At 40.7% G+C, this 19,066-nt stretch overlaps 1 protein-coding gene across 3 annotated transcripts in view; it reads right to left on the reverse strand.

Annotated features, from left to right (window-relative positions):
* Positions 1-19,066, reverse strand: part of SRPX (sushi repeat containing protein X-linked) — a 111,552-nt gene that overhangs the window by 2,590 nt on the left and 89,896 nt on the right. For all 3 annotated transcript variants that reach the window (XM_040468853.1, XM_040468851.1, XM_040468852.1), the window contains one exon: positions 12,977-13,098. In XM_040468853.1, the coding sequence (XP_040324787.1) occupies positions 12,977-13,098 (122 nt within the window). The remainder of the gene's footprint in view (positions 1-12,976; positions 13,099-19,066) is intronic.

The following is a 19,066-nucleotide window of genomic DNA, read 5'->3' on the forward strand; positions in this document are numbered from 1 at the left end:
AACTCTTTAGACTCAAAAAATAATGTGGGATGTTCCAGTTCAAGATGGCAGTGGAAGAAGATTCTGAACCCACCTCTTCCCATGGACACAACAAATTTACAACTTCGTTTGGAACAATTTCCTCTGGGGGAAAAAAACCCGAAACCAAGCAGTGCAACTCAGCATTTCAGGAAATGAGAACAAAGCCACATCCAAGTGGGTAGACACACTCTCACCAAAAAATTCACACACCTAGCAGTGACCCCAAATCAGGAGGGAACTGAAAACCTGGAACTTCTCCTTGAGGATCAAAGTGTTCCCACCCCACTTGGGGAACCCTATCTTTTGAGACCTGCACCTGAGAGAGTCCCCTAAATGTCTAGTTTTGAAAACCAACAGGGCTGAAACCCCTGAGACCTGTCGGTCTGTGGTAAATTGAGAAATGGTTTTTATAGGACTCATGTGCAAACTCACCCCACGGTGCAGCCCAAAAGCAGCCATCTGAAAAGCACCCAGACATCAGGTGGAAGAGGCTCCTTGAGAGAGACAGCACGCATGCACGCACACATGAGCAGGGGAGGGGCAGAGAGGGGCGAGAGAGAATCCCAAGCAGGCTCTGTGCTGCCGGCACACAGCCCGACACAGGGCTCAATCTCACAAACTGCAAGATCATGACCTGAACCGAGATCAGGAGTCGGACACTTAACCAACTTAGCCACCAGGTGCTCCTCCTTTGATAATTTTTAAGTGTGTGACTGAGGGGCAGGGGCCTGAGGGATACTCTCCAGGGACAGAGGCTGGTGGGTGCCATTTTCACACTATACCTCTGTGTTGCTAAAGCCAGTGGCAGTCATCTCTTTTTCATTTTTGGCCCGTGGGCTACTTCTTCACAGTCTTGCCAGCGGGTGCCATCTTTGTGTTATCCTGCCTTCTATAACTGGTGGGCATGGTCACTCTCTCTCCACCTTTCTCTCTCCCTCTGTCCCTCTCCATCCATTTCTTTCTCCCTGGCTTGCACACTCAAGCTCTCTCGCTCCCAATCTGTTCCTGATGCTGTCCCTCCCTCCAGCTCTATCCACCTCTTGCTCCCCAGCTCTCACACACACTGTCTCTGTCATACTCATCCTCTCTCCATCTGTCCTTTGTGCACTCTCATTTTCCATTTCTCTCTCCCTTTCCCTCTCCTCTGTGTGTGTGTCCATCTCTTGCTTTGTCTCTCTGGGTGTGTCTGTTTCTCCTTTTCTCCAACCCCCCTCTCTCTCTTTGCCACCCTTTCTCTATGTGGGTGGGTCTTTCTACCTCTGTATCTCTCTCCCCCCCTTTGTGTGTCTCAGTCTTCCTCTGTCCCAGCTTCCCCTTCTCTTCCTTTCTCTCCCGTCTCTTCTTCCCTCTACCTCTCTCTACATCCCTCTTATTCCCATCTCTGTTCTTGTCTCTCTCTGTCCATCTTGGTCTGTGTCTCCCTCTACCCTCTGTCTGCCAATGTCTCTCTTTCTGCATCTCTCTCTGTATTTGTCACCTTGTGTGTCTTTCTCCTTTGCTCATTTCTCCTCTCTCTACTCCCACCTCCCTCTCTCCATTTCCTCTTTCCCGCTAACCATCTCCTCATTACTCTGTCTCTCCCTCTATGTGTGTGTCTCCTTTGCTGTGTCCCCCTCCATCTCCGTTTGTCTTTTTATCCCTTTTTCAGTGAGTACCATCTTTTACACTCCCCCTCTGCTTCACTCAAGCTGGAGGACACGATCTTCACACTTTCCATCTGCCTCCCTACAGCTCACTAGTATGTTAAAGAAAGGAGCTTATACCTTATCTGGCTCCCTAATACTTGCTGCTGCTGCTGGGACACTTCTACATCATCTGGCTCTTCGGCCAGTGTTGCTTACACCTGTATAGGACAGCAACCAACAGGAAAAACTTCTTAAACAGCAACCACCATCAGGAGACAGCAAGAAGATCAGACCCAGGAGTTCAATCTTCCTGTGAAAGAGGCCTCTTAGCTTATCATCATAGCTACAGCATGAGGGAAAGGCTTCTAATTAAATACACATCTACGGACTGACTGTAAACCTTTCAGAGACCTTGGAGGGGAGATGCTATTTTTGTACTCTCCCTCTGCTGCTTTCCAGAGTGCTAGCATCTATTGCAGGGGAGCTCATATAGGTCTGGTGCCCCTGTTTTTATATCTAGTACCATGGTTTTCACAGATGCCACCCAAAGGATATCACTTGATCACCTGGCTCAGTGGCCAAAAGGACTTTCACTCCTGGGTGCCACAAGACTAACAATCAAGAAGGCAGTTCTTGGCAGTCTATCACCTCTGGGGCACTGTGCAGACAGATTACAACAGACCCCATCTTTCTGTGAAAAATCCCCACTTGCTTATCCTGGAGCTTCATCCTAAGGGGCAGGCTTTAGATTTAGAACACATCTAGGAACCTCCAAAGGGGCTCTCAGGAAACATACACCAAGGGATGCCATCTTTGTGCTCTTCCTTTGTCTCACTACAGCTCACTAGTATGTCCCAGAGAAGAGCTTATACAGTGCCTGAGGCTCCAATTTTTGTGGCTGATGCCCAGAGAACACCTCCCAATCACCTACTGGTGGCCAGTGGAGCTAACACTTTACAGTCCCACAGCACTATCTATCTATCTATCCATCCATCCACCCATCTATCATTTGCATACTTAACAGCTGCTGATTGAAAGTCTGGCTTCCAATGAGCCTGGATGTAAGTGCTGAGATTCTCATCTTTCATACACTGACACATATTGACACACTCTCAAATATTGGAAATGATTGAAAATAAAATGGCCTGCTTAGAGAACCAGAAAGGTTTGAGAGACAACCAAAAGCTAGGGCATGGGTGACCAATAAGGATCATCTCTTACATGAGACCACTCTTTCAATATTGAGAAAGGTGGATGTTTCATCTAACGCAACAGAATATGTTCCGAACAAAATAGTAAGATACTTAAGAGGACTTCAACAACAAACTAGATGAAGCAGAAGATATAATAATCAGTGAACTCAAAGACAGGGAAGAAGAATTTACCCATTCAGAAAATCAAAAGGAAAAAAGAATTTTAAACAATGAAGATAGCTTAAAGGACATATGGAAAAATATCAAGCAGACTTTCATATATAACATGGCCCCATTATTCACATGCAAGGGGTCCCAGCAGGAGAAGAGAGAGGGAGAGACTGAAAACTTCTCCAACATGAGGAATAAATAGACATCCAGATCAAGGAGAATTCTAAATAAGAAACCAGAGACCTATACCAAAACACATTATAATGAAATGCCAAAGACAAGGAGACAACCCTAAAAGCAGCAAGAGAAAAACTTGTTACATACATGGAAACCCCCATAAGACTATCAGCATGTATTTGCAGAAGAAACTTTGCAAGCCAAAGGGAGTGGCATGATACATTCAAAGTGTTGAAAGAAAAAAGCTTCCAAACAAGAATACTCTGTTCAACAAAATTATTCAGAAGTGAAGGAGATAGTTTTCCAGATAAGAGTTCATCACCACTAAAACAGCCTTACAAGAAATGGTAAAGGGACTTTATGCTGAAAAGAATGGGCACGAGTTACTAACAAGACCACATATGAAAGTATACATTTCATCAGTAGAGGGAAATATATAGCAAAGGTAGTGGATTCATCACATAAAGTTAGTATAAAGGTTAAAATACAAAAGTTGTAAAAATAACTACAATAGGTTAAGGGATACGCAAGATAAAAAAGATAGAGCTGTGACATCAAAAACATAAAATGTATCCTTTGGGTAAATGCCTAGTAGTGCACGTGCTGGATCAGAGGGTAGTTCGAGTTTTAACTTTTTGAGGAACCTCCATCCTGTTTTCCACAGTGGTGGCACCAGTTTGCATCCCCATCAACAGTGCATGAGGGTTCCTCTCTCCCCACATCCTCACCAACTCATGTTGTTTCTTGTGTTGATTTCAGCCACTCTGACAGGGGTGAGGGTGGTATCTCATTGTAGCTTTGATTTGTACTTCCCTGATGACCAGTTATGTTGAGCATCTTTTCATGTGTCTGTTGGCCATCTATATGTCTTTTTGGAAAAATGTTCGTGTCTTCTGACCATTTTAAAATTCGACTATTTGTTTTTTGGGTGTTGAGTTGTATAAGTTCTTTATATATTTTGGATACTAACACTGTATCAGATATGTCATTTGCAAATATCTTCTCCCCTTCCATAGGTTGCCTTTCAGTTTTGTTGATTGTTTCCTTTGCTGTGCAGAAGCCTTTTATTTGAATGAAGTCCCAATAGTTTATTTTTGTTTTTGTTTCCCTTGCTTCAGGAGACGTATGTGGAAGGCAGTTGCTATGGCTGATGTCAGAGGTTACTGCCCGTGTTCTCTAGTATGGTTATGGTTTCCTGTCTCTCATTTAAGTCTTTAATTCATTTTGGGCTTATTTTTGTGTATGGTGTAAGAAAGTGGTCCAGTTTTATTCTTTTGCATGTTGCTGTCCAGTTTTCCCAACACCATTTGTTGAAGAGACTTTTTCCCACTGGAAAAAGTCCTTCCTGCTTTGTCCATGATTAATTGACCATAGAGTTGTGGGTTCCTTTCTGTTCCATTGTTCTATGTGTCTATATTTGTGCCAGTATGATACTGTTTTTATCACTACAGCTTTGTAATAGATCTTGAAGCCTGGAATTCTGATGTTTCCAGCTTTACTTTTCTTTTTCAAGGTTGCTTTGGCTATTTGTGGTCTTTTGCGGTTCCATACGGATTTTAGGATGGTTTGTTCTAGCTCTGAAAAATGCTGGTGGTATTTTGATAGGGATTGCATGAAACATGTAGATTGTTTGGGTAATATAGACATTTTAACAGTATTTGTTCTTCCAGTCCATGAACATGGAATGTCTTTCCATTTCTTTGTGTCTTCTTCAATTTCTTTCATCAGTGTTTTATAGTTTTCAGAGTACAGGCCTTACACCTCCTTTGTTAGCTTTATTCCTAGGTGTCTTATGGCTTTTGGTGCAACTGTAAATGAGTTTTATTAATTTCTCTTTCCGCTGCTTCATTATTGGTGTACAGAAATACAATAGGCTTCTGTACACTGATTTGGTATCCTGTGCCTTTACTGAATTTATCAGTTCTAGCAGTTTTTTGATAAAGTCTTTTGAGCTTTCAATATATAGTATAATGTCATCTGCAAATAGTGGAAGTTTTACTTCTTCCTTATCTATTTGGAGGTCTTTTATTTCTTTGTCGTATGATGGCTGTGGCTAGGATTTCCAGTACTATGTTGAACAAAAGTGGTGAGAGTGGACATCCTTGTCTCGTTCCTGCTCTTTAAGGAAAAGCTCTGTTTTTCCCTATTAAGGATGATGTTCACTGTGGGGTTTTCACAGATGGCCTTCACGATACTGAGGTATGTTCCTTCTAAACCTACCTTGTTGAGGGTTTTTATCATGAATGGACATCGTACTTTGTCAAATGGTTTTTCTACATCTATTGAAATGATCACATGGTTCTTATCCTTTCTCTTATTGATATGATGTATCACATTGTGAATACTGAACATTCTTTGCAACCCAGGATTAAATCTCACTTGACTGTGGTGAATGATTTTTTAAAATGTATTGTTGGATTTGGTTTACTAGTATTCTGAGGATTTTTGTATCTATGTTCATCAGAGATATTGGCCTGTAGTCATCTTTTTTGTGGTGTGTTTATCTGGTTTAGGTATCAGGGTAATGCTGGCCTCATAGAACGAATGTGGAAGTTTTCCTTCCTTTTCTGTTTTTTTGGAATAGTTTGAGAACAATAGGTATTAACTCTTCTTTAAATGTTTGTGGCTCACTGGGGCACCTAGGTGGCTCTGTCGGTTAAGCGTCTGACTTTGACTCAGGTCATGGTCCCACAGCTCATGGGTTAGGGCCCCGTGTCAGGCTCTGTGCTGACAGCTCAGAGCCTGGAGCCTGCTTCAGATTCTGTGTCTCCCGGTCTCTCTGCCCCTCCCCCATTCTCTCTCAAGAATAAACAGAAATGAATGAATGAATGTTTGTGGCTCAGTTGGTTAAGCATCCGACTCTTGGTTTGAGCTCAGGTCATGATCTCATGGTTTGGAAGTTTGAGCCCCACAGTTGGGCTCTGCACTGACACTGTGGGGCTGCTTGGGATTCTCTCTCTCACTCACTCACCCAAAATAAATAAAAATAAAAATAAATGTTTGGTAGAATTCACCTGTGAAGCTATGTGGCCCTGGACTTTTTATTTGTTGGGAGTTATTTGATTATGGACTCAACTTCCTTGCTGGTAATCAGTCTGTTCAAGTTTTCTATTTCTTCCTGTTCGTCCAATTTGTTGGCATAGAGTTTTTCATAATATTCTAACTGTATTTCTATGGTGTTGGTTGTTATTTCTCTTTTACCATTTGTGATTTTCTTTGAGTCCTTTCCCTTTTTTCCTTAATAAGTCTGGCTAGAGGTTTATCAATTTTTTTCAAAAAACCAGCTCCAGGTTTCATTGATGTGTTTAGTTTTTATATCACCTATTTCTGGTCTAATCTTTATTATTTCCTTCCTTCTGCTGGTTTGGGATTTTGTTTGTTCTCTTTCTAGCTCCATTAGGTGTAAGGTTATGTTGTTCAAGATTTTTTTGCTTACTGACGTAGGTCTATATTGCTATACATTTCCCTTTTAGAACTGCTTTTGCTGCATCCCAAAGGTTTTGAACCACTGTGTTTTCATTTGTTTCCATGTATATTTTGTTTCTTTAATTTCCTGGTTGATGCATTCATTGTTTAGTAGTATGTAAATTAAACCTCCATATATTTGTGGTCTTTCCAGAATTTTTTTTTTTTTTTTTGTGGCTGATTTCTAGTTTCCTAGCGTTGTGGTGACAAAAGATGCATGGTAGGACTACAACCTTTTTGAATTCGCTGAAGCTTGTTTTGTGACCTACTATGTGATCTATTCTAGAGAATGTTTCATGTGATGAGTGCCCTATTTTCTTCATATAATACTTTATGTGTTAGTTTGTTCTCTAGAAAAAAAAAATTCCATTTATCAACAACAAAATGCCCTGAGACGGAACGAATGAAAATATACTAAAACTTGTAAGAAAAAAAATCTGAAACAACCTAACCTTACACCTCACCCAGAAAAAGAACAGGGGAAGCCCTAAATAATGTTCACAGTCAAAATAAATACAAAGAACTAAAAGGACAGGAAAGATGAAAGAAAAGCTTGCTTTTTGACCAAAACCAACAATCTTGATAAACCTTTAGCTAGACTCACCAAGGAAAAGGGGGCTCAAACAGAAATGCAAGAGGAGACAGAAAATCATAGACTAGTATGAACAATTATACACTAACAAATTAGATAATCTGGAAAAATATATAAAACCCTAGAAACACATAACCTTCCCAAACTAAATCATGAAGAAATAGCAAATGTGAACACATCAATTTCTCAGTAAGGAGATACTCATAATCAAAAAACCTCCCACCAAACGTAAGACCATGTCCATATAGCTTCACTGGAGCATTATACCAAACATTCCAAATTTAATAACAGTCCTTCTCAAACTGTTCGTAAAAATACACGAGGAGGGAACTCTCCCAAGCTAATTTTATGAGGCCAGAATTTCCTTGATACCAAAACCAGATGAAGACACTACAAGACAGGCCCAATATCCCTAGTAAATAGAGATGAAAAAATCCTCAACAAAACATCAGAGGGCTGAATTCATTAATACATCAAATGGATCATTCACCTATCCAGTAATGTTTATTTGCAGGGATGCAAGGATGGTTCAACCTATGTTAATCAACGTGATTCACCACATTTGCAAAATGGGTGGTAAAAATGATATGCTCATCAAAAGATGCAGAAAAACCATTTGCAAAATTCAATGTCATTTTTTTTTAATTTTTTTTTTTTAAATTTTTTTTTCAATGTTTATTTTTGGGACAGAGAGAGACAGAGCATGAACGGGGGAGGGGCAGAGAGAGAGGGAGACACAGAATCGGAAACAGGCTCCAGGCTCCGAGCCATCAGCCCAGAGCCTGACCGCGAGATCGTGACTTGGCCGAAGTCGGACGCTTAACCGACTGCGCCACCCAGGCGCCCCCAATGTCATTTATGATGAAAACTGTCAACAAAGTATGTATAGAGGAAGCATACCTCAATATAATACAGGCCATATATGACAAGCCCACATCTAGCATCATACATGATGTTGAAAAGCTGAAGGTTTTTCTAATAAGATCAGGAACAAGACAAGGATGCCCACTCTTACCACTATTTTCAACACAGTATTAGAAATCCTACCCACAGAAATTAGGAAAGAAAAATAAAAGGCATCCATTAAAACTGTCACTACTTGCAGAGAACATATTATATATAGAAATACAAAATCCTAAAGATTCCACCAAAAAAACTGTTAGAATAAGTGAATTAAGTAATGCTACAGGACACAAAATCAAGATACAAACACTAATGATGAAATATCAGAAAATTAAGAAAACACTTTCACAATTGCATGAAAATGAATAAAATTCCTAGGAATAAATTTGAGGTGAAAAACCAGAACACTGAAATCTATATGGCATTGATGAATGAAATTGAAGACACACAAAAATGGAAAGATAGTCCATGCTCATGAATTGGGATATTGTTAAAATGCCCAAGCTACCCAAAGCAATCTACAGATTCAATGCAATCCGTATCAAAATCCCAACTATATAATTATAGAATAAAAAAACCTTAAATTTGTATAGAAGCACAAAAGATGCGAAATGGCCAAAATAATTTTGAGAAATAACAAACCAGGAGGTATCATGCTCCTTGATTTCAAACTATGTTGCAAAGCTACGGTAATCGAAACAGTATTATACTGGCATAAAATGAGACACATAGATCAACAGAACAGAATAGGGTGCCCAGAAATCCATACATATATGGTCAATTAATTTATGACAAAAGAACCAAGAGTTTACAATGGGGACGGGACAATTTCGTCAATCACTGTACACAAAAATAAACTAAAAAATGAATATAACACGTGAAACTATAAAACTCCTGGAAGAATAGATAGTAAGTTTATTATCACTGTGATGATTTTTTTGGATTTGACACCGAAATTAAAGGTAACAACAGCAAAAATAAACCAGTGGGAGTACATCAAATAAAAAAGTTTCTGTATAGCCAAGTAAATTATCAACAAAATGAAAAACAACCTACTAAATTGGAGAAAATATTTGCAACTACTCACATGTGATAAGAGGTTAATATCCAAAATATATAAAGAACTCCTACAACTCAATACCAAAACAACAAACACAAAATTTAAAAATGGACAGAAGTACTGCATAGACATTTTTCCACAGAAGACATAAGGATGGCCATCAGACACACAAAAAGATGCTCAACATCACTAATCAGCAGAGAAATGGAAATCAAAACTACAGTGAAATATCACCTCATGCCTGTTAGAATGACCATGATCAGAAATACAAAAAGTAAGTATTGGTGAAGATATGGAGAAAAGGGAACACTGGTCACTGTTGGTGACATTGTAAATTGGTGCAGCCACTTTGGAAGACAGTATGGATGTCCCTCAAAAAATTAAGAGCTATATGATTGATCAATTCCGCTTTTGGGTATTTATCTGAAGAAAATTTAAAAAAAAAAGCTAACTTGAAAACCTATATGCACCCTCATCTTTAGCATTATTTACAACAGCCAAGAGATGGAAACAATCTAAGAGTCCATCGATGGATGAATGGATAAAGAAAATATGGCACACACACATACACACGAATATTATTCAGCCATAAAAAGAATGAAATGTTGCCATTTGTGAAAATATGGATGAACCTTATGGACATTATCCTAAGTGAAATAAATCAGAGGACAAATACCATATTGTATCACTTACATGCAGAATCTAAAACAACAGATAACAACAAAAAAACCCCAAATTCATAGATACAAAAACTTATTCTTGGTTGTCAGAGGGCAGGGGGTTAGGGGTGGGTAGAATGTGTGAAGGGGGTCAAAGGGTAGAAACCTACAGATATAAAATAAATCATGGGTCTTAATGAGGGTTTGTGGAAGGGAGCGGGGGCCAAGGGCTACATGGGTGACGGGCATTAAGGAGGGCACTTGTTGGGATGAGCACTGGGTGTTGTATATGTGATGAATCACTGGGTTCTACTGAAATCAATGCTACACTATATGTTAACTAATTTGAATCTAAAAACCTTGGAAGGAAAAAAGAAACTCTGACTTAAGATTTAATAAATTATTTAAAGTCTCTGAGTTCATAAAAGATAAAAAAGTCATAGGGATTAATTAATGTACAGCATGGTGGTTATAGTTAATACTGTATTACATATTTGAAGATAGTTAAGAGTAAGTCTTAAAATTTCTCTTCATAAGAAAAAAATGTAACTATGTATGGTGACTGATGTTAAATAGACTTAGTTTAGCATGATCATTTTGCAATATATACAAATATTGAATCACTTGGTTGTATACTTTAATAGTGTTAATTCTAGCTGAAAAATAACATGGAAATAAAAATCATGGAATTCCTGGTCCCTGTTACCCTTGGAATTGCTGGAAAGTTACTCTAGGGAACATGAATTTGCTCGTACCTTCATCTCTAAAAAAACATGAGCGCAAGGAAGCCGGAAGGTGGTATCTTTACAACACCAGGCACTGCTGATGCCCTTTATTGTTTTATCATGGCCTCAGTGCTATTTGAAAATAGTATTCTAACCATACAGGAGAATTGTTAGATTCTCCAGTCATTCTGCTTCTCCTTTTCTTTCACGCTTCCCATTCTTTGCCTAAATTGGCTCTTTTCATCTGCACTAGACTCTGGGGTGGAATTCAAAGGGAAGAAGATAAAACATCCATCTGTGAACTCCCTTATTCCTCACCGATAGGTCTGATAAAGGGGACATGTAGCCTGACACCAAATCCCTTAGACAATGCATGTGATGGATCATCTCTGTGTGACATTGACCCGGACTATCTTCTGGCTACACAATAATGACTGACCCTCCTTTTACAGGCTGCTTTGCAAAATTTCCATTTCAAAGCTGTGTGAAGCCTTTGGTAAAACGCTAGGCCAGTCGTTCTCACAGTGTGATCCTCAGACCAGCAGCTTCAACAACAGGGGAACAGGAGCAGGAACTTGCTGGAAATGCAAATTCTCAGGCCCCATCCCATACTGAATCACACGCTCTGGGGGTGGGGCCCCGCGTTCTATGTTATAACAGTGCTCCGGGGGATCCTAGGGCAGGTTAAAGTTTGAGAACCACTGTGTAATTCATGTATGTAACTTCTTTGTTGCTCAAATCATCCTCAGCCTGAAGGGGTCTCGAGTAGCCCCAACATATACAACCTGAATGATAAGAGTTTTTTTCTTGAATCAGAGTTTTCTTTTCTTCAAATTGTAATAGTTTAAAATCACATCACATTAATATTTTATCAAGATTCCCTCTCTATAGATCTGCAATCCAAAGAGAAACATGTTGCAAATTCTGTGACAAGTTTTTTAAAAAAATATTTAACACAGGGTACGGACAGGTAGTTCTAAATTACCAACAGCTTCAAACACCTATTTTGGGAATATTTCAGATGTCGACATAATCTCGAGTTGTGCTGTTTTCAACTTGAAATATAACTGTAAATACACTCTTAGAGGCCACTCTCGCTCTTGGAAATAGTAAACCTGTTTCAGTTTAGAGTCATTGCCTCCACTTACCTCCAACATGGTGCCGGGCACTGTTGTGGAGATCTGGTACTGACCTCAAAGTGTTACACTCTAGAGAGGTGCTACTGAGTGTAGCTAGACATATACACACACACACACACACACACACACACACAATTTATGGTTGTGAGTATACCCAGCCTTCTCCCTCTTTCAGCCAACTAAAAATAATTCAGTTATCCTCATTTCTTTTTGCATCCCTCACCCTCTGAGTTTTTTACCTTGGTATGGTATGGATGGGGCACTCTTTTTGGGTGAAGAAGTATAAATCAGAGATGGGGTGGGGGTCAAAAGGCAGATGGAAAATACGCAAATTAAACAATCTATTGTGTCAATCTATAATATCACTGGCTAAGGGCATAGTTCTAGCATATAATTTCTCAAGGAATTTCTGTGAACCTCTTTGAACATCTGTGATGGGGCTCATCGAGTCCTCTTTCATTTTCTTCTTCCTGGGAACACAGAAAGACTGCGTTTCCCAGCCTGCTTTGAAGTTGGGTTGCAATCACGTGACGAGTTTTGGCCAATGGACTTGGCGAGAGCAATTTCAGGCTTCCAACGTGAAGCATGAAAGAGTGGTGAGGTTCGTTTTTACTCTCCTCCCCCTTTGCAGAAACCCGGAAGTCGTGTGTTCCAAATGATGCTACAAGATGGTGGAGCCACCATCAGCCTGGGACCCTGAATGTAAAGAGTAGCGATTATAGACTATAAACAAAGCACCCTCCCTTGCGTTGTGAGAAAAAGGATGGGTGAGGAAGCAAGATTTTGGGTTTTCTTTAGCCCAATTATCCTTTTCAGAGTGGTCAAGAGATGCAAGTAAAAATTGGAGACTGTTCTGAAATTACCTTTTGGCCGTTGAATTCTGCTTTTTGTAACACACCATTACACAGAGTGTGGGCACCATGATTCTAGCTTTGTAAGTATTACCAAAATAAAACCTAGCTGTTAAAATGGGGGTATGGGCAAGTGCCTGGAAGCATGGAGGGAAAAGAGAAGAAGCCTGGAAAGGTTAATTGGATGCCTGCAATTACTGGAAATTACCCATGGCATGATATATTTGGACAAGCAGCACCATGCCAATTAGCATGGTTATAGAGCTCTCAGACTAAAAGCAATTAAACACTGAAGGTTACTTGGAATCAATACCAAATAGCAGGAAATCAGGGAACCCGATCTAAAAAAAGTACCTTCATAGGGGATACAATTTAAGGAGAGAACTTCCGCCTACCTGAGCTGCAGAGCTAGGGCTGGAGGCATAATCTTTGCTCCTATCCTGCCGATGAGGGTCGGGAACACACCTACCAGCTCGACCACGGTGATGTGTCGAAGATCCAGGCCACACTGTGCTTGCTGGAAAAAAAACCCAACAGGAAAGGCGTGAGCAAACTCAAGAAAGAGACTCCCATGTCAAACTACAGACTGACAGAACCAGGTGAGAAATGTTGGTTCAACTGGTGGTTACAAAACCTATAAATACTCTCCTAGAGAAATCATTCAGAAATGGCTTGGCCATAAGATTTTGAAAATGTAAGCAAGATGGCAATCTGCGTATTTCCAGGTGGGGTGTGAATTTGCATGAGCCTAACATCCCAGGAAGTATCCAAAACCAGCCCCAGAGAATTCTTATTTGTATTTTCAAGGAGAGGAGAATACTTCCAGAGTCCCCTTATCTGCCTTGCTCCCCCCACCATCCATGCCCTTGCCCTAAACTCCTCATGGCCAAACACAGAAAGAAAACACACAGTAATAAAAGGTTTCAATCTTCATCTGGTGCCCTAGTTTTTACATCCAGTGACCTGATTTTTTTATGTCTGCTTCTCATAGGACACCCTTGATCACTGGATTCTAGAGGTGGAGGGTAAGGGGTGGGGGCTTGCATTCCTGGGTCCCAAGGAACCATAACAATTGGAGAGATGGTTACTGGTGAACCACACCTCCTACAGCACAGGACAGATGGCAGACTGAAAGACACCTGTGGCCTTTCTGGGAAAAAGAACCAACTGCTTGTCCAGGAGGTTTGGCCTAAAGGGCAGGCTTCTGGTTTGGCGTCTAAGGGCCTACATCTGAGGCCCTACAGAGGGACTCTCAGGGAATGGACACTAGTGGGTGCAATCTTTGTGCTCTCCCTCTGCCTCATTCCACCTCACTGGGATCTTCCGGAAAGGAGCTTATTCCCTTGTCTGGTAACCTGACTTTTATGGCTGCTGCCGGGGCAAACCTCTATAACACCCAGCTGTGGTGTCTAGTGAGGCTCGCACTAGCAGTCCCACAGGACCAGAGCCAAAGGAGAGAGGGTTCTTAAACAGCCAGCACCCTCAGGGCACAGCAAGAGGTAACAGATCCAGGAGCTCAGTCATTCTGTGGAGGAGGCCTGTGAGTTTATGATCATAGCTGCAGCCTGAAGGGTGGGCTTCCAAATAAATATACCTCTAAGGGCAGGCTGTCAACCTTTCCAGAGAACTTGGAGGGCAGGCCCTGTCTCTTCACGCTCTCCCTCTCCCACATTCCAGAGTGACAGCATCTCTTGGAGTAGAGCTCTATAAGTATGCAGTGCCCCAGTTTTCATGTTGGTGCCCTGGTTTTGGTCGCTGCTACTCACAGGATGCCCCTTGATGGCCTGGCTCTGGTGGCTGGGAAGGCTTACATTCCTGGGTCCTAGGGAACTGTGACAATCAGACAGTTCTTGGCAGGTTATCGCCCCCAGGGTACTTCATGGACAGCAGACTGAAGTACAACCCCAGGATTTCTATGAAGAAGCCCATCTGTCTGGGATCTTTGGCTAAAGGGGTAGATTCAGGTTTGGCACACATCTAGAGCCCTAAAGGGATGCTCTAGAACATAGGCCAGTACACACCATCTTTGCGCTCTCACGTGCGCCCCCCACCTCTCTCTCTCTTTCTCTCTCTTGGTTTTCTCTGCTATGCCCAGGCAGGGGAACTCCTTGCCCCACTCACTATGGATGAAGGCTCACAGCCACTCCTGAACAGAAAGCCTGTTTGGGAAACTTTGGGAGTTGCCATAAGTGAACCCTCCTAGTCTTGCCCAGGCAGGAGCATGAGTCATGGCCCCACCAGCTATGGAGTATGGCTTCTACCCCCGTCTAATAGGGAAGATTGGTAAGAATGCCAGGACACTACATAACCCAGCAACTCCAGAGCTGGGAGGTGGATGGTAAGAGCCGACTGTCCCCAGAACACACACAGTAGCCCTGTTCAGCCATGGACCTTGAAGCTTGCGTCGGCTTGAGTCAAGACCAAAAATAAAGAGCATTAGTGGCCGCAGAGCTGCTGTTCCCACTGCACCCAAGCAGGGAAACTAGTGCATAGCCCACTGATTTGTAGCCCCACTTATTGCTGAATACAGTCTTCAGACTGCCCAACCAGGGAACCTTACCGCAGCTTAAGGGATGCCGCATAGCCTAGTTAACAACCCTGCTTAGAGTGGCACTTGAACAGAGAGCGCTGCCCATGGCTTTCCCTGTCTACAGAGCAAAACTGGTAGCCTCACCTGACTGCGATATTCAGTGCACACTCTTTTCTGATTCAGGTCCACAGTGAGCTGTGCAAGCCCTGGGTTCTGTCCTGTTGCCCCACCAGAACAGCGAAGATAACTCCTAGCCCCCCACTACTGCCGAGTATAGTATCTGGTCCTAACTAATAAGCCTGACCAGGGATTCCAAGCAATGGTGAAGTCCATCCTACAGCTTCACTTGGACAGGGAACCCAGCCAGCAGACTTTTCCCAATATTCTCAGCAGTGGCGCACACACCCCACCCCCAACCACTGACCCTAGAACTCGAACAGTTGCCTTGCCCCAAAATAGACCCTAACAACAGGCCCCACCTGCCCAAGGACATTATCAGCAGACGTGTCCAAAAAACCAAAACTGGGCTTATTGCTAAGGAATGGTCTCAGCCACAGCGAACCTGCAAAGTCTGGAAGAGAACACTTACTTAAATGTATAGATCCCAACATAAGAAATTAAGGATTGTGAAGAACCACCAAAGGAAACCAATAAAGGACACCACCAAAGGGAACTAATAAAACTCTAATAACTGATCCTAAGGATATGGAAATCTATGAACTGTCAGAGAATTCAGAATAATTTTCTGAAAGTGTAGTGAACTACAAGAATGCCCAGGACATGATGGCTTCACGGGTGAAGGTTTAAAGAAGAATTAAAACCAATCCTTCTCAGACTCTTCCAAAAAACTGAAAAGGAAGGAATACTTCCAATTTCATTTTATTAGGCCACCATTACTCTGATACCAAAGCCAGAAAAAGATACTACCAGAAAACTACAGACCAACATCCCTGATGAATACAAATGCAAACATTTTCAATAAAATATTATCAAACTCAATTTTTAAAAAAATTTTTTTCCCAACGTTTATTTATTTTTGGGACAGAGAGAGACAGAGCATGAACGGGGGAGGGGCAGAGAGAGAGGGAGACACAGAATCGGAAACAGGCTCCAGGCTCCAAGCCATCAGCCCAGAGCCCGACGCGGGGCTCGAACTCACGGACCGTGAGATCGTGACCTGGCTGAAGTCGGACGCTTAACCGACTGCGCCACCCAGGCGCCCCTTATCAAACTAAATTAAGCAGCACATTGGAAGCATAATTAGGACAGCAATGCATGAACAAGGTAAGAATTCAACGAAGATCAAGTGGGATTTATTCCTGAGATGCAAGAATTTTCAACTTATGTGAATCAACCAATGTAATACATGAGATGAAAAGAAGAAAGTCAATAGATGCAGAAAAATGACTGGATAAAATTTAACATCCGCTCATGATAAAAACTCTTAACAAATTAGGTATAGAATGAATGTACCACAACATAATAAAGCCCAAATCTGATTTCATACCAAATGGTTAAATGTTGAAAGCTTTTTTCCTGATAACAAAGAAAACAAAGGTGCCTGTTCTCACTACTCCTATTCAACTGGTACTGGAAGAACTTACTAGAGCTATCAGGCAATAGAAAGAAAGAAAAGGCATCAGAATTGGAAAGGAAGTAAAATTTTCTCTGTTTGAAGGTGACATGACCTTATATATGAGAAATCCTAAAGACTCCACCAGGAAAATGTTAGATATAATCAGTGTAATCAATAAAGTTACAATATAGAAAATTAACTTAGAAAATTCGCAGCATTTCCATAAACTAACAATGAATTATCTGAAAAAGAACTAAAACAACCCCATTTACAATAGCATCAAAAACAGTAAAACACATAGGAATAAGTAACCAAGGAGGTAAAAGATCTCTACTCAGAACATATTTTCATCAAGGCAATGATGAAAGAAATAAAACACAATTAAATGTTTAAATGTGCATACTACCAAAAGCCATCTATAGATTCAATGCAATCACTATCAAAATTGCAATGGCATTGTTTTAACAGAAGTAGAAAAAAAATCCTAAAACTTCTATAGAATCACAAAAGACCCCAAATATCCAAAGCAATCCTGAGAAAGAGGAACAAAGCGGGAAGTATTAACACTTCTTGATTTCAAGCTATACTACAAAGCAGCTGCAGAATCAAAACAGGATGGTTCTGCTATAAAAACAGACATGTAGGGGCGCCTGGGTGGCTCAGTCGGTTGGGTGTCTGACTTCAGCTCAGGTCATGATCTCACAGCTCCTGGGTTTGAGCCCCGCATCAGGCTCTGTGCTGATGGCTCGTGGCCTGGTGCCTGCTTTGGATTCTGTCTCCTTCTCTCTCTGCCTCTCCCCTGCTCATACTATCTCTCTCTCTCTCTCTCTCTCTCTCTCTCTCTCTCTCTCTCTCTCCTAAAAATAAATAAACCTTAAAAAATTAAAAAAAAAATAAAAACAGACATGTAGATCAATAAAACAGACTCAAGTGCCCAGAAGTAAACCCAAGTATATATAGTCAACTAATATTTGACAAGGGATGCAAGAATACTCAATGGAGAAAAGACAGTCTCATCAATAAATGGTGCAGGGGAAAATTGAATATTCATATGTAAAAGAATGAAATTAGACCCTTATCTTATACCACTTGCAAAAATTAACTTGGCATGGATTAAAGACTTAAACATAAGACCTGAAACCATGAAATTCCTAGAAGGAAAATTAAGGAAAAGGCTCCTTGACATGGATCTTGGCATTGACTTTTTGGATATGCACTTAAACCACAAGCAACAGAATAAAAAACAAGTAGGACTGCGTCAGACTAAAAAGCTTCTGCACAGCAATAGAAACAATTAAAAAGGAAAAGACAATCTACAGACTGGGAAAAATATTTGTAAGCCATATACCTAAGGGATTACAATCCAACATATATAAAGAACTCCTACTACTCAGTAGCAAAACCAAACCAAAACAAGTCAAAAAACCCACAATCTCATCAAAAATGGGAAATATTTGAATAGAAATTTCTACAAAAAAGACACACGAAAGGTCAAAAAGTACATGAAAAGATGCTCAACATCAGTAATTATCAGGGAAATTCAAATCCAAACCATAATGAGATATCCTCACTCCTGTTAGAATGCCATAACAAATCCTGGTATGATGTGAAGAAAAGAGAATCCTTGTGCACTGTTGGGAATATAAATTGGTGCAGTCACCATGGAAAATAGTATGGAGATTACCCCCCAAATTAAAAATAGAACCTCCATATGATACAGCAATTCTACTTCTAGACATTTATCCAAAGAAAACAAAAACACTAACTTGAAAGGTGTTCACTGCAGAATTATTCACAGTAGCCAAGATACAGAAACAACCTCAATGTCCACTGGTGGATGAATGGATAAACAAAATGGGAGATACACAGACAATGAAAGATTATTCGGCCAAAAAGAATGAAACCTTCCCATTTGCAACACCACAAGTGGACCCTGAATAATCTAGGGCATTGTCCTAGATAAAATAGAGAAAGACAAATACTGTACAATCTGATTTCTATGTGAAATGCAAAAAAAAAAAAAAAAGAAACAAAGAAAGAAAGAAAGAAAGAAAGAAAGAAAGAAAGAAAGAAAAAAGAAAACTGATAGAAAAATCTATTATCAAATTCAAATTTGTGGTTATCAGGGGTGAGAGTTGGGGGGAGGGGGAATTGGAGAAACGTGGTCAAAAGGTGGAAATTTCCAGTTACAAGATAAATACATGCTAGAGATGTAACCTGCAACATGATAAGTATAGTTAGCACTTGCTGTACGATATATAATAAAGTTGTTGAGAGTAAAACCTAAGCATTCAAATCACAAGGAAAAATTTTTTCTTTTTTTGCTTTCCATTCTATTATATATTTATTTAATTTATACTGAGAGAGTGAGCATGCATG

The sequence above is a fragment of the Herpailurus yagouaroundi genome, unplaced genomic scaffold, assembly GCF_014898765.1.
Source record: "Herpailurus yagouaroundi ecotype Mexico unplaced genomic scaffold, PumYag 67793, whole genome shotgun sequence".
NCBI classification, from domain to species: domain Eukaryota; kingdom Metazoa; phylum Chordata; class Mammalia; order Carnivora; family Felidae; genus Herpailurus; species Herpailurus yagouaroundi.